The 17,137-nt window shown below is 40.6% G+C and overlaps 1 protein-coding gene across 4 annotated transcripts in view; it reads left to right on the forward strand.

Moving 5' to 3' along the window:
* Positions 1-17,137, forward strand: part of jak1 (Janus kinase 1) — a 177,723-nt gene that overhangs the window by 132,207 nt on the left and 28,379 nt on the right. For all 4 annotated transcript variants that reach the window (XM_078561303.1, XM_078561305.1, XM_078561304.1 and 1 more), the window contains 5 exons: positions 1,149-1,306; positions 2,910-3,033; positions 7,430-7,646; positions 15,780-15,898; positions 16,659-16,811. In XM_078561303.1, coding sequence (XP_078417429.1) covers positions 1,149-1,306; positions 2,910-3,033; positions 7,430-7,646; positions 15,780-15,898; positions 16,659-16,811 — 771 coding nt within the window. The remainder of the gene's footprint in view (positions 1-1,148; positions 1,307-2,909; positions 3,034-7,429; positions 7,647-15,779; positions 15,899-16,658; positions 16,812-17,137) is intronic.

Consider the following 17,137-nt stretch of genomic DNA (forward strand, 5'->3'; position numbering starts at 1 on the left):
GCCTTGCTAAAATCCATGTACACAACATCCACTGCACTACCTTCATTAACACTTCTTCCCAAAATGCCTTTACCACCACCCACCACCAGCTGCTTATTATCTAGTTTTTCTCATTTTCCGTCCTGATGAGCAGTAGAAAGGAGAATCAGGCCTAATGCACCACATGCAGCCGATCCACAAGCACCCATTTTGCACTCCCACCAAAGTTGAACTTAACCAAGTATGACAATACCATTGGTTTCAAGGTGTGCTTCAGGCAGTTCTGTTGTAAATATTACATTTTTCCAACTCTTGCAAGTTAGTTGTGGAAATTGAGTCTGATACATGGGACATGTAACAAGAAAAATAGCTTCAGACTCCACTTTTCCTCCCCTTCTCCTGTGCAGTTGCTGATACTGAGCATCAAAAGGTACCATCCAGCTTTGAGTTCCTCAGCTAAATCATTTTTCATGTGTGAACTTAGACAACTAAGGATAGAAATTACTGTTGATGATGTTAGAGTGGGAATGCTTAATACATTTGTTCCAATTCTCCAATCTGTTATTTTACCAAAAGCATTAGACTGCATAAAATAAATGGGTTAGTGCCTCCATTAAAAAGGCAGGGAAAGAAATTTGATAAAAGACCATTCAGCATTTGTATACATCAACAACAGGGAAGTAAAGGTTGACAGGCTACCAATAAGCTATTGCAGCTGAGCTCAAACCTGCCCACAGATGCATAGATGCAAGGGTCACTTGATAGCAATCAGGAACATGAACTCTGGCTGCATCTTTCCCTTTTTAATCACAGTGGTGCAAAGGCCAACCTTAGCGCTCCACTGTCATCACAACTGAGATTAGGTAACTTATTACAGACAGGATTCAGATTCAATTCCAAACGGTGTGTTTAACCACACTAGAAGAAAATAACTGATTGGTTTTTTAATGGTTTTCAACTTGCTCAGCACAAAAGAACTCATTTCAGTTATCAAACTTCATTACAATAATGAGAAACCAGTTTCAATGTAGATTCCCCATTTTTTCACACTGGCTAAAAAAAAACTTGTGACTTGTGAACTTGTCAACACCATACTTGCAATGGTAAAATGCAACCTTGATATGAAGCATATTAAAAACTTTCTGAATTTAATGTTTTTTGTGTTTTAGGAGCTCAAGCTATCTTCCTATGAAGAAGCTCTTTCCATGGTATCCTTGATTGACGGCTACTTTCGATTAACGGTAGATGCCCATCACTACCTGTGCACGGAAGTGGCTCCTCCTTTAGTCGTACACAACATAAAAAATGGCTGCCATGGACCTATACGGTAAACTGGAATTTTAAAAAATATACAATTCTCTCCTTTTTCCGTGTATCGTGTAAAAACTTTAGAATTATTTTAACTTTCGGTCCATAATTTGGTAACCAAACTAAAAATGTAACTGGCCTAAGGAGTGTGATTGTGTTGAGCTGAACAAATCCTTCTGTTTAAGTGTCCCCACACCCAATGTTGCACAAACACCAGTCGCAATCTTCTCCATTTTCCCCTAAGCTGTAATTTCACTGTTCTGCATGTTCTTCCTCCTGTCTCCAGCTTCACGATGTTCAAAAGAAAATTGACTGAACTTCTCAGCCTTCTTAAAATCTTAGGGCTTTTAACATCCAAGTTTGATATCACCTAATCAGTATTACCTCATTTCCGTTGCTTTCTCCCCCATTCTTTTCAAACTTGATGGTACACTATACTATGGCCTTGGCTCTTCAATCACAGATCCTGATTTGTAAAACACCTGGAGCTTATAATATCAGCAGCACTTTTGACTATGTGAAACTTGAAAATGTTCAACAGAAGAATGGCAGATGTGCATCCAGTAAAAACGTCAAGTAGCCAATCTGTTTTCCGATGTTGGAATTACTTTCCTCCCTCCTTGAGATTTATTTTTAAGAATTATATACTTTATTTATATGTCAAATACAGAGAAATTCTATTTACCACAGCAACAACAATAACTTAAATCTATATAGCACCTACAGTATAAAAAATGTCCCCAGGTTCATCACAGCTAGGCGTAAGGAAAAGTAAGAAGGGAGTGGTTGCTTGAAGAGATGGTTTGAGATTTTTAAAGGTAGAGGGACCTAGATTTTGGGGGTTGGGAGAGGTGGAATTCGAGAGTAGGACCTGCAGTTAATGGCTCTGCTGCTAATGGAGGGATGAATAGAGGCAATTTACAAAATACCATAGTCAGAGGAATAGTCAAAGGAGGAGCTGACTGGTAAAGGGCTGGAGAAGATAACGTGAAATGAACTGAAGATAAGTATGAAGATTTTAATGTTGGGAAACAAGGAGCCACTGTAGGTTAGTGAGTTCAGGGGTGATGAGTGAGAAGAACTTAGTATGGGGCTAAATGTATGAAGCAGAGCTTTGCACGTTAAAATTTCTGGATTGTGGAGGAAGGTAGGCCAGCAAGGAGAGCACTGGAATAATCAAGTCTAGAGGTGGTAAAGATGCTTATTAGTTGTGGAAGGGCAGAGGTAGGGGTAGTGGCAGACAATGTTACAGGAGTGAAGCAGGCTTTGTGGTGAGGGATCTGAAGCTATGTCAGGATTGAACAGGGTGCCAAAGTTGCAAAAGGTCTCAATCTCTTTGTTCTTCAGAAAAACATCTGCGGTGCTCAACTCCATTTTACTGACTATTTTAATGGCCGCTTCTGATAATTTGATCAACAGCTCTTGTTACGTAAAAGCACTGTACTTATCTTCCTAATTTTTGATTGAGTCCTTTGCTAATATCATATCATTTTGAAACTTCAATTTGGTCAATTTATGTCTCCTATTTTCCAAAAAAAGCAAGCCTAACTTTTTAACCTTTCCTCATAACATTAATAAATGCAGGCCATAATTGTGACCTTTTCACAAATTGCTCTTATCAGTACTGAATATGCTATCAACAAGTTGAAACACGAAGGCAACGAGGATGGCATGTACGTGTTACGTTGGAGCTGTACAGATTTCAACCACATCCTCATGACAGTTGCATGCAATGGAACCACTGAGGTAATGATTGAGAGTGCTTTTTTGAACAATTAATTTATCTTGTTTCTCCCTGCCCCCTGTTACAGAAGAAGAAAAATTTAGGGATTGTAATTTGTATATAAAGGTACTCCCTTTTGCCCACGTTATTTTCTTATTTTTAAAAAGCAAATCAAATTTCCAATCCCAGCAGAGACATGGGCCTTGATTTTCACTTCCGAGGGGGCAGAATGAGTCCTCTAGCCCTCAAATACCCACCCACTCCCATGCTTCACCCATGCCAACTCATTCTCCACAGTCATGCCCCATTGATCCCTTTTATGCCACTGCCAACTAATGTCAGTCATCTACATCCGCATGGGCCCTCCTATGTCTATGCCAATTCATGTCCCCACCCACTCCCATGAGCTCTCATACCCTCTATGCCAGCTCATGCCTTCCACTCATCTCTATTGGCCCTCATAAGCTCTATGCTAACTCATTCCTCCATCCTAATCCATGGGTCCTCATACCCTCCATGCCAACCCACGATCTCTTGTAGCACCCATTGCCAACTCATCCACCACCCTTTGCTTACACCCTCCATGCCTAATCACCCAGTAACCACCATGGGCAGACCTCAGGAGCCATGTTGAGATAAAATAAAGGTCTAAATATCTATTAGAGTTTTCACTATATTAAAAAAAATAATTTATGAAAGTCCATTCAAAACTTTTAATTCCCATAAAGTACTTAATCCCTTATAAACAACAGACTTATATTCATAACCCCACATCAAAGATAGCTAATCCTTTTATAGCCTCTTTGAGCTGTCAATCAAACTATGAATTTAAGACCCCATGCTGGGATAATTATAGGTTGTGGAAAACAGCCAAGCATTAAGAATGACATAATGATAGCCCTTAGGGTAATGTCAACTAGCAGCTATTGTAACCCCTAGACCAGATTTGTTTTACCTCTCACTGACACAGCCAGCCTATTTTTTTCATTCTTTGAAGGGCTGGGGAGCTAAATAACTTCACAGCTTCAGTTTTTTCTTACCCCTCACTGACGTAGGCAGCCTTTTTTAATTTTTAAAACCTTGGGCTTTTAAATAATTCCACAGCTTGAGTTTGTTTTTACCTCTCACTGACACAGGCAGGCTGTTTTAATTTCTAAAGTGGTGTAGATTTAAATAACTTTATAGCTTGACAGTTCTACAGATCTTCTCCACCCTCCAAGAACATTCATGTCTACTCTAAAATTTCCTAACTCCCACACAGGCTTAAGACCTTTGCTAAAGTGAAAATGGGGTCTGCCTGAACTCCGTGCACTGAGTTCAAATGGTCCAGCTGAGATTGGGTTTTCCTCATGTCTGGATCACCTTTCCCCCACTGGCAAAAATGGGATCTGCTGCAAATGGGGACAGGACTTCAGTATTGGGGTCCCAACCACCATTTTGAAAGATTCAAATCCAGGCCATGGGGTTATGAAGTTCTTTCTGTCCAGACCTGCAGTGGTGGTGTTCCTGTCAGAGAGAAATCACTTGCACCATGCTGCCACCATTCATTTTAATAGGAGCTGCAATTGCTTTTAAAGGGTAGAACTTTACACATCTGAGCTTCGTCGCATTGCAAACAACTCTGCTCTCTGGCCCCTATCTGCTGGTGGAGTTTCAAGGGTTAAAAAAGGTGACAGGCTTCTTTTTCTAGCATTAGTAACTTACAGGTAAGGCAACAGACTCCTGATTTTTTTACAATCTTGATTCATAAGTTAAGGCCCAGATTTTCACTCCCAGGCCAGCTGCAAAGAGAAGGGAGGATTCCCGGCTCTGCCTTTAAAAATGGCAGCTCGCAGTTCCAATTTTCGTTTTGGGGGGGCAAGCTGGATTAGAAGTTCGGTCCGCTGCCCGCAGAGTGGGTGCGGAGGCTGGCTGGGCAGAAGGCCTGCCTCTATACTCCAGCACTTAGTTGAATTCAATAAAAAACCGATTAAAACAAAAAATAGCCCTCACTCCTCACCCCCTACACATTCCCCATGTTCATCCATGCCAACCTATGCCACTTCATGTCCTGCATCCCCATGGCTCTTTATAACCCCTATGCCAGCATAGTGCCAACCCCAGACATCACCCTTATCCCTTATCCCCTCCTTGCCAAATCACCTAGTATTCATCATGGGTAAACCTCTGAAGCCACACTGACATAAAATGTGTCTATTGTTGACATCACTATTTTAAACAAAAAAACACTCACTTTTAAAAAAAAAAATACCTTCAACTAATCTCTCATTAAAACAAACATTTCTATTCTATAACCATTTGACTCTGTCAATCAAACTGCTAACTTAACAGGTAACCCACTGATAATGTTAGTTTGTAAATTCCAGTTCATTCCAGCACAAATCGTATAACGATCGAACTCAGGCTTATGTCAACAGATAGAATGAAATATCAAGCACTGATTTCTTTTGAACTCCAGACTTGCTTTTAAATTTAAAGCCCAGCAGAGTTAAATCCATTGACAGCTTTGACACTTTGGCATTTTTTACACAACCATGTTTACTTTTAACAATCCCAAAGGGATACTTTACCTCTCCAAAGGGTTATCCTGGCTATCAAAACGAATCCACCCAGCTCTTAGCTGGTCTAATCTGGGTTTCACACACCCGGTCAACCAAAATTCAGTGGAGGCAGCTGGAGATTTGAATGGCCAGCTGCCTCCGTAAAACATGCATACGTGAACCCCAGCCCGACTCCAGTCCTGCCCCCGCAAAAATAGGAAGTGCCATGTTTGGGGGCAGGACTTAGGATTTATGGCTGTTTCTGCTATTTTTGAGGCAAAAATCTGGGCGTAAATTTTATACTGCTTCCAGATGGGTAGTACTGCTGTTTTGCGAGCACTTCTTTCAGGTGGTTTTGTATAGCTAGTAAAAATCCAAATCTTGTCTTGTATCACTGTGACTCAAAAAGGCCACTTCACAGCTACATAAGGCATTCAGTGTGCTAGCACCTCTAATTACTGAATGAAGTAGCAATAAGGGGAAATATTGGGTGAAATCAGGCACTAAATGGGTGCTGTGTTAACAAAATACTCCTGTTTGAAAGTCTGGTTTTAACCCACAATATTGATTCTAATTGCTGATTACCATGACCTGAACTTGCTGGGAGGTACTGAAACAGTCAGCTGCAGGTTTAGCACTCAGGCTGATCAGATATTATTTTTGGACGCAGTATATGTGGGCCCCACACATCCACTTCCACTGAAGATGTGGAGTGCGCTGGCTGAAACATGGTGACATGTTTGAGGATGGCTTAGGGACGGAGTGAGAGGGTGCGGTTTCTCAGATTCAGCACAGGAGATCCTGGTGGAGGAGGTCTAGAGGATGAGGGATGTATATCCTGTACCTGCAGCAGGGAAGGAGTCCGCCTTGTCCTCCTGTCCCCCTCTTCAGCACCAACTGATACGGCTCTACCTGGCTTCATGTCCTCCCATTTGTCCTGCAGACTAAGGAAGGATCGCTAGTAAGATGCTGATAACCGAGTATTCCCTTTCTCCTGGTGACTTCTGTAAGGTAGAGTAGCACAGCACTTACTCTTTTTTAGGTGAAGTTGTCAGATAATTTCTAGAAGAAATGTTGATGGAGGGTTAGTAAAGTCTTGGCAAAGTGTTCCAAATTGTCTCCCAATGTTCTTGGAACTGCCCAAATTTCTGTTTCAAAAGTCCTTTTCAAACCTCCAGTATCAAGTTAACAGTAAACGGTGATATACCTTTGAGTAGTACTTGAAATCCTCAGCAATAACTAGTTTACTCCCAATCAGCTGGTCGCTGATAGGAGGGGGCATTAGGTCAAGTGCTAGCTACCAAAATGTCATGCAGCCTCCTTAATGAATGCCAACAGGCAACTTAAGTGGCAATATTTTTAGAAATTTGGGAAGTTTCAGGAATAGGTCAATATTTGCAAAGGACCCCACATACAGGAAAAATGTTAAAGCATCCATTTGTAAAACAACCACCACCTTGTTTATTGAGTGGTGATGTTTCAGTTTTTAGACTGATGGGTCACAAAAAATCCGCTACCCAACTGACAGCAGTGTCCAACTATTGTACCTTTTTTTGCCAGAGGGGAGGGGGACCTTGAGGAACATTGGTTTGGTTGGGATCTCCCTAAGGTCAGTAGAGTTGCTGGTGGATATAGACAGTGGTCCCTGTAAACTTCTTCACCTGAGTGATTTAAAGGGAAGAGGTAACGTTTAATACTGGTCTCACTGGGGCTAAAAATCTCAAGGATATTTGTACTATATATCAAATACAGTGAGTTAAGAGAGAGTGAAGTAAGTACTTTGCACAGGAAGTAACTTACCTCCCCCTTCTTTTCCTCTTAACAAAATAGATGGCAATAACCACCTAATTAATCACAAAATTCAATTGTTTTCTTCAAGTGCATTGACTTCTGTGATGGAGGCAATAGCTCCAGACCAACAAAACAGTACAAGAACTTTCAGATTGAAGTGAGTAAGGATTCTGGTTACAAGCTGCATGGCTCTGACAGCTACTTCACAAACCTTAAGGAGCTCATGAGTCATCTCAAAGGTCAGATTCTTAAAACCGAGGACGTAAGTTTCCAACTGAAAACCTGCTGCCCGCCAAAACCAAGAGGTAAGAATTACAAAAGCCGCATGAGTTGTTACCTTTTCAATAAAGAAATCATGTCCTCGAACTCCATGTTTGAATACTCCAATGAGGTTTCTGCCCCTGTCACAATACCAAAATGGCTCTTTTCAGTCACAAATTACATACTTTTTGACTGTGACATAGGTAAACTTTCCCTCCCTGTCCTTCTCAACCTGTCTGCAGCCTTTGACATGGTTGATCTCACCATCCCCCTCCAACACCTCTCCACTGTCGTCTACCTGCACTCACTTGGTTTCTTGGCTAGAGAATCACCTGCAATGGCTTCTATTCTTGCTCCCATACTATTACCTGTGGTATCCCAACGATCTATCCTTTGCCCCCCCCTCCTATTTTTCATCTACATGCTGCTTCTTGGTGACATCACCTGAAAACATGTCATTTTCCACATGTATTTTGATGAAAACCAGCTTTACATCATCGCTACCTCTCTAGACCCCTCCACTGTCTCTAAATTGTTACACACATTGTTCGACATCCAATACTAGATGAGCAGAAATTTTTCCCAAATAAATCTTGGAAAGACTAAAGCCATTGTCTTCGGTCCTTACCACAAACTCTGCTCCCTCGCCATTGACTCTATCCCTCTCCCTGAAGCTGAAGCTGAACCTGGCTGTTTGCACCTCTGCTGTCATATTTGATCTTGAGATCAACTTCTGACCATATACCACAGGCATCAGTAAGACTGCTTATTTCCACCTCTGCTCACCTGTTGCTGAAACGCTCATTCATGTCTATGTTAATTACTAAAAACAGCAGTTGGTGTATGGGGAAGTTTCCACAGGTGCCAGTTTACCTCCAGTATCACTGTCAATAGTCATTTTTCACCTATGTGCTGAGCCTGTGAGTACCAGTGTAACTGGACTGTGCAGGAACTCAGAGCTGAACCAAAACTTGTTCCAACTCTTATGGAAATGCATTTTCATAATAGAGTAGCTGTATAATGGTCAGTGAATTTATTTTTCTCTTCCTGGTCCAAGTTATCCGTGTGGCCATCCCAACTGAGATGAGTAAAATTCCTTTCTAAAAAATAATTTGAGAGTTGAGAGCTCAGTACAAAAAGTTGCAAAATGTTTTAGCAGTAAACTAAGTTGCAAAAATGTTGTATAATTAAAAACTAAAAATGCTGGAAATACTCAGCAGGCCTGGCAGCATCTGTGGAGAGAGGAACAGTTAAAGTTTCAAGTCAGTACAACTCTTCTTCAGAGCTTTGCCTTTATTATTATGCAATAATATTGTGAGGTTTCACTCTTTTCTAGTCTTGTAACTTTTATGTAAATATATTTCTTCAAAGATTATTTAGGGAAGAATTTTCCCCCTGTCACGGGGGGTGGGGGTGTTGGGGGGTGGGGGGGTGAGGGGGGAGTGCAGGAGCGGGCGCGTGCAGGCACGCCTCTGATCGGTGCCCCCAAGTGGGTGCGTGCCACTATTTTACATGGGCAGGCCAATTAAGGCCCGCCAAGCGTGACATCCGCCAGGAAGCGCCATGCACTCCCTGTGGGGGGGGGGAATTCCCTCAGCCAAGAGTGCATTCTTTCATGCATGCGCGCAAAAGAGCGCACTCATCTCCCTGAGGCTAAGTGCTGCCTCAGGGAGATCGGTGCCAAATGGTCAATGTACAAAAATGAAATTTCCTTGACATGTCCCCTCATGTGACACTGTCACATGAATTGGGACATGTCCATCACTTTTAAGTAAACTTTTATTAAATTTTTACAAACCTACATGAAACCTCATCCCGCCCGTGGATGAGGTTTCATGCTTTTTCTGAAGCCCGCCAGGGCTCCCGGCCTGCCCGCCAACCTTAAGGTCCATTAATTGTTTGAATTAGTTTTTAAATGGCCTCAATTGGCTGTTGACAGGTTGGCAGGCGCACAGCTGATACAGCTGCGTCACCACTGACCTGAAAATTGAAATGACACTGGGTGACATTGGGAGTTCTTCCCGCGTCATTTTATGTATCAGTGAGCGGGTCCTGCCCCCTGCTTGCCGAACTCAATATCCTGGCCTTAGAGTTTATTAACTGCTGATTGTGCAAGACCCAGTAAGTATAGTGTCAGCCACTGAGTGGATCTGAAGAGGCAGTTTTTTTATGTAAAGTAGGTATAGTTAATTGTTGCCCGAAAGTGCAAGAATATAACTGACAGTTTAGACAACTAGACGGTCCTTTTTTGTTTGTTGCAAATTAGATTAATATTTTAGCTGTAACAACACTTGTTTGCAGGGATTCTTAGCACATTTAGATATATGTTTGAGAGTTACTCTTTTATAACACACACCCCATCCAGACAAACAATAAGATAAAAGGAAAATCATTGATGTTGGATATCTGAAATAAAAAAGCAATAATGACTGAAAATGCACGGGAGGTCAGTCTTCTGGAAGTGATGGATGAATTAATGTTTTGGAGCTAATTTACCAGAAATGTCACCCTACCTTTTCTTTTTCAAATGCTATGACTTTCCAATGCCTTTTTTGTTTGTTTATAAACAAAATATTTATCTGGATTTTTAAAAAGAGCTGCACATTCAGTGACTTACAAATATGAAAATAAATATGTTCAAAGTAAGCTGTATTTGGTATCTAAATGCCATGTGTGTGTCAGCTGTGATTCAGTGGGTAGCACTCTAACCACTGAGCCAGAAGATTGTGGGTTTAAGTCCCATTCCAGGCCTTGAGCACAAAAATCAAAGCTGATGCACCAGTGCAGTACTGAGGGAGTGATGCACTGTTGGACTCCATCTCTCAGATGAAACGTTAAAGTGAGACCCCCTCAACTCTGTCAGGTGGACATAAAAAATCCCATGGCTCTATTTTGAAGAAGAGTAGGGTAGTTATCCCTGATGTCCTGACTGATATTTATCATCGCAAAAACAGATTATCAGGTAATCATCACATTGCTGTTTGTGGGAGTTGCTGTGTGTGAATTGGCTGCTGCATTACCCACACTACAACAGTGACTACACTTCAAAAGTACTTCATTGACTTTAAAACACTTTGCTACATTCGATGGTCATGAAAGGTGCTGTTTAAATACAAGTCTTTCTTTCTTTTGTCTTTCTTTCACAAAGAGGAATACAATATAGTTTTTTTCATTGGCAGAAATTATAAATCAATCATGAACGTTGGTCACAAATTACAAGTCTTTCTATAGAAATCTGTATTTGCCACCTCTATGTTATCCTCAACTTATCAAATAGTTTCTTTACAAATTTGGTAGACTGGCAGGGTCACAAACTGCTCCACTATGTTAAGAACCGACAAATAATTATTTTTAGAAGAGTTATTTATTTAATAAACAAAATTAATTTTGCGCAAGCCTTTACCATGATTGTGTGAAGTGGATGTGAAAATTGGCCAATGATTGTGGTCAGCAATATTAGAATTCTGTCCATTAATTATTTAATATTTTATTTTAATTTTTTTGTTTTGCTGTTTTGTAAAGAGAGGGTCTGAGGAATCTGTTTTCTTTGGGTGTTTATTGCAAAAGGAAGCTCCTTATCAAAATATCTTGTTCTGACTGACCTTTAGATGTGGCTGGTGTGATTTGCTGCATATCCTTTAAGCTGTACTTTGTTTGAGAATCCTTACTTATTTTCAAGTTGGAGGTTTATCTGGAGAGTTTGCTTAAAGAAGTGTTGTTTTCCTTGAACCTAAAAACTCAGGAAATCTTCTTGAATGTGATATCTTATGCCTGCTCTTTTACATTTTTAAAAATCATTGATCTCCCCACCTCCCATACATCTTTTTGCCTTAAATAGTTTAGAATAAAATTCAGTGCAGGAAGGACATAGTTAATGTGGTCTTATTTTGTTTATCAACCTGCTGTTTCCTGTTTGATTGAAGGGACAGGTTGACTTGCACTGGAACTTAACTGAATTTAAGATTATGAACTCTTGTTCAGACTTGATTTACATGGAAATTACAATGCATTTAAGCCTTCCTTCCTCCACCCATCAGTAGCCATTCTTTCTGCTTAATATCACAATCAAGTTATAGTCTGCTGCAAAAAGTCATTATGCAGTATTGATTTGTTGAAATAAATTGCCAATAAGTAATTTGTATCTGGCATGTAGATTTGTAGGCTGACAATGTACAAAGCCACATGTATGCACCTTTTTTTCTTTGAACCCACACATAGAAACCAACGCACTCCTAAAAGCCCACACACACATATGCAGTCCCACACATACGCCCACACAGTCCTTTTAACAGGCGTACACATTCTACTTTTTGAACTTTAAATTATCGATGAATATAGATGCAGAAAAACAAACAAAAAACATAGCGTAGAGAAATCGTCTCACTCAAGATACTGTTATTGTCATAGGAGCAACTACCATTGTGAAATCTCTTTAACCTGAAGTGGTCTCAACTGACCTTTCTACTTAAAAGTTCAACTTATTTTAGATATGAAATCAACGATACACATCTCTGTTCAGGTCTTAGTCCATACTGCCTGTTCTGCTGTCCAGTTAAATCTTGGCTGACCTGTGGCTCAACTGCATTTGCCTGTCTTTGAGGCTTATCAATTAATAGCTTTACCTAATAAAAATCTGTCAATCTCAGTCTTGAAAATTTCAATTGACCCAGCATCCATAGCCTTTTGCAAGTCAGAATTCCAGATTTCCACCACTTTTTATGTGAAAAGGTGCTTCCTCATTCCATTCCTGAATTGCTTAGCTCCAGCTTTAGGATTATGATCCCTTTTTTCTGGATTCCCTAAGCAGAATAAATAGTTATTATGCATTTACTCTATTGAATCCCTTTAACATTTGAATTACCACAATTAGGTCACCTCACAGCTGACTATATTCAAGGGTATATGAGCCAAATTTATGCAACCTGTCCCCATTATTTAACTCAAAACCCTGGTATTATTCTGGTGAATCTCGTAAACCCGGTGAATTTCCACTGCACCACTTTCAAGGCTAGAATGCCTTTCCTGAGATGTAATGCCCAAAACTGAACTTAGTACTCCAGGTAGGGTTTAAACATCTGTACAACTAATGCATAACTGCCTCCATTTTGTATTTCAGCCTACTTGCGATAAAGGACAACATCCATTAGCCTTTATGATTGCTTTCCATACCTGTGGATTAACTTTAAATAATCTGTGTTCCTGGACATCCAAATCTCTTTGTTCCTCCACAGTTCCTAGTCTTTCACGGTTAAGAAAATATTCTGATTTGTCTTTCTTGAATCCAAAGCGGATGCCTTTCACTCCCCCACATTGAACTCTAATCTGCTATACTTTTGTACAATTCTACATTCTACATTCACTTTGTCTCTCTCTATCTCCCTTTGTAACTTCCTGTTCCCATCTCCGCAGCTTACTGTACCTCCTAACTTTGTGCCACTTTCAAATTTGGATCTGCAACTGTCCCTATGATTCAAGTAATTTCCCCACAACCAGTAGTCTCTCAGACTTTTTCTCCTTCCTTTCTTAAATAATGGAGTGACATTTGCAGTTTTCCAATCCAACAATTCAATTTTCTTACTTAGGCTAAATCTCACAAGTTCCTCCTCTTGATCTACTTTTACATTCCTGTGTGCCACTGGTATTTTATTTTTCCTCTCTGTGAAAAAGTATTCATTTAACAAGTCTGCCATTTCCTTATATATTAAACTATTAACTGAATCTATCTTTAATGGCCCACATTTCCCTTTACCTCTTTTCATATATTTACTGGTATAAAGGATTCTACTGTTAGCTTTGTACGTTACCCCTTGCAAGTTTTTGTCACTTTTTTTTGCACCTCTTATATTTCCTCATAACAATGATTTATATTCTTTGTATCCCTTTGTTACTTTTTATAGCTCTCAAAGTTTGCTGTATTTCTGCTTTTCCTTGCATTTGTGTGTCAGCCTGTTCTTTTAGCTCAACATTGATTCTTATACAAGATAAGGATCAATATTGAGCTAACAGAGTGTATAGTGGGTGAATGGGCATACAAATGCTATAGTTTGGCATGGAGGGTATGAGGGGCCGTGGGAGGGTGGAGGAGGGACATGGCATGGAGATAGGTGAGGGCAGGTGGAGGGCATGAGGTGGCATGGATGGGGCATGGGGAGTGTGTGGGGGTGAGAGGGTATACGAGGTGAGGGCTAGAGGGCCTTTCTGTTTTTATTATAACTGGGACAAAGTCCCAAAACACTGTGGTGGGCCCCTGCACACAGCAGTCCCTGAGGCTTCCTCTGAACTCTTTCCAGGGTCGGGGGGCCTGATTCTAGCATGCACACCGGTCCCACTACGCACCTTCTCCTCTCTCCCCTTCCCAGAACGAAAAATCTTGCCTTTGTGGGCACTGTCTCCTGAGGCGGGCGTGCCAAGCATGGAAATTTCCCAACTCCCGCTACCCATCTCAAAGATGAAAATCCACCCCAACATCTAATATCAGAAATGTAACAAAGCAAAACAGTGAGCAGAGTCATGCGTAGCATTAGGATACATTTATACTACAGGTTTAGCTTCCCAACAACACTAAACTTACAGTATTGATCCAGAGTCTGGGCCTGATTTCACTCCACAAAAGGAGTTATGCTAAACCCAACAAAGGGTGAAGTTTCATCCTGCTTTTATTTGAACCACGTGGAGTGTAAACCTAATGTGGTATCAAATCTTGTTTAAATCTAGCTGTTGTTAATTGTTTAGAAGGCAGGACTTTAATCATGTATGTGCAATATCCTCCTGAGCAGGGGTAACTGGGATTAGCAGCAACTAATCTGAGGCTGGTAGCTACAGTATAAATCCAGCCGTAAAGAGACTTTTTAGTGGTGTTAGCAGGCATCAGGATTGCAACATCCTGACGAGTGGAGCAAATTGTTCCAGCTGAGTTTCTAATTGATATTTCTCTTATATAACATGTACCTTACCCATATCATGTCTGTGTCTACAAATCACTATCTATAATATCATCTTTTTTTCAGCTACTTTTTGTGAAGTTCATATTTAAATGAGGAATGTTAGTGCTGGGAGTAAACAGTTTCCCATATTGTGCATCTAGATGCAACATTAAACTTTTGCAAGGTTAGGTGTAGCAGAATTTAGATACTGATCAAAACTTCCTCTAATCTGTTGTCAACAATGCACCTTAACTCTAACCTGAGAAAAGCACTCTGGTCTTTCTGAATTACATTCTTAAAAACCCTGTTTTCCATTTGCAGATGAAATATATGTCTTTGTGCACTTTGGATTCCTTTTGCTGCAGTTGCATTCACAGTTGCTTTAGTTTCTGATTTTGCTTTGTCCTTTCTTGTATTTAAAGGAAAATTTTTTGTTCACTCCTGGTGTTCTAGGACTGTATTGCTGTCAGTGGCAATTCTTGCTGCAGCAACCAAATACCCTGAGGATAGGAATTCCTCTAGAAGCCCCTTTTGCTTTCATAAATTTAGAGATCAGAAGCAAGTGTACTTACATCCTTTACCCACCATCATTACCCACCCTTATCACAGGAGTTGGTTTTATAAACCAAGACCAAGACTACCTGATTGTGTTTTGTGGTAGTGCATACATTTACTTTTTATTGAGGAGGCTCGGGATTTCTACATTTTCTCCCTGTTCCCTTTCTCTCCTTTGTTGGAGTACTGTCCACAGACTCTCTCCCAATCATAATGTCACTGGAGCAAAACTTCATGATGATCTACGTAAAATGGCATGAAACACTAATTAGGCAAAATGTGAAAAGCAATTAATGTAGATATAACTCCTTGAAAAGTTAGATTGCAAGAATCTGGGACCAAAACAAGGCTGTTAACCGTACTCTGTCACTTAGATTTTGTTTAAGGAACTGACATTTATTCTTCCTCTTCCAATCCCCTATCCCTTCCACTGAATCAAGAATTCAACTTATTCCCTTTTGACTGTGTCAGAGCTTATTTACATGTGAGATCAGCAAAGAACGCTTCCCCCTTTAAATATTCTCAGTTTTATTCCGCAATGGATTAACTTTTCAGCTGCTACACAAATAAATAATAGAAAACTTTCAAAAACTTTCCCTGACGTGGAGTAAAGCACAACAGTTTTCACATTGGATATGGGACTGTTTGTATTGAAAGAAACAGATATCAAACCCTTTTTCTAATATTCTCTTTGCACAGAAATCTCAAACCTGTTAGTGATGACAAAAAGCCGGTCCCAGATTTCACAGCTCACTGCAAGCAACTACAATTTAAGTCAACTGAGCTTCCACCGAATCCGCAAGGAGGAGATTTGTCAGGTGGGACCACTGCTACTGACTTATGCTGGGGTTCAGTTCCGTAGATGCCTGAGGCTTTCTATCACCTCAGACAATTAAGTGGCCATTCTTAATATGTGAGCCTGAATGTTGCCATGCTTTTTTGCCACTGAGGCCCATCATAACTGATTCTGATCTTGTTCTCACCTAGTGTTTGCACATGTCTATTTCCTGGCAATGGTTTACTGATGATGAATAAAACTGAATATCCTGGCTGACTTTTTTTAAAATTCCATTGTCCAGGGCTCTGAACTCAATTCGCATGTCCCACTATTGTTGTAGCTGAGATCAGCTAATTCATATTAGACCAGGATTTGAAATTGCATTCTTCTGAGTCTCTATGGTGCAGTACAATACTCGGTATTCATTCACCGAACCTTAGGACCAATTATTGTAGGAGCAAAACTGAGATTAGAAACTCAGAGGAAGACGAAGTCAACGTAACATCCCACCACTCAGTGGCATTTTGTGACATGCTCCAACTGCCCATTCTGCAGTTTTTGCTTTTAAACCTAAAGGAACTGCTGACCTAAATAATTTTTCACTTTAAAATGTATTTTATTGCTGAGAGGCAGTAACATTGTCCACTGTCTTAGTTATTATTAATTTGTGTGTGTGTGTGTCTGTGTGTGATGTGTCTGTGTGTGTGTGTGGTGTGTCTGTGTGTGGTGGGGGGGCAGGTGGCAGGGTTGGCATCTAGTCTGGTGCAGGGTATATTTAACTGATTTGTACCCAATTTCAGCTTGAACATCTTGGAAGAGGAACCAGAACAAACATTTATTCTGGGACACTGAATTACAAGGATGATGATGAGGAGGATGAAAGTTTCTACAATGCGAAAGACATCCGGGTAGTCCTCAAGATACTTGATCCCAGTCACAGAGACATTTCACTGGTAAGAATCATAGAAAGTTTACTGCACAGAAAGAGGCCGCTTGGCCCATCATGTCTGTGCCAGCCAAAAAACGAGCCAGTCAGCCTAATCCCACTTTCCAGCATTTGGTCTGTATCCCTGCAGGTTACGGCACTTGAGGTACATATCCTGACACCTTTTAAATGAGTTGAGGGTTTCTGCCTCTAATACCCTTACAGACAGTGAGTTCCAGACCCCTACTGCACTCTGGGTGAAAAAGATCTTTCCTCATCTCCCCTCTAATTGTTTTACAAATCACTTTATATCTGTGCTCCCTAGTCACTGACCTCTCTGCTGAAGTAAAGAGG

Source organism: Cetorhinus maximus, chromosome 17 (assembly GCF_964194155.1).
Source record: "Cetorhinus maximus chromosome 17, sCetMax3.hap1.1, whole genome shotgun sequence".
NCBI lineage: Eukaryota > Metazoa > Chordata > Chondrichthyes > Lamniformes > Cetorhinidae > Cetorhinus > Cetorhinus maximus.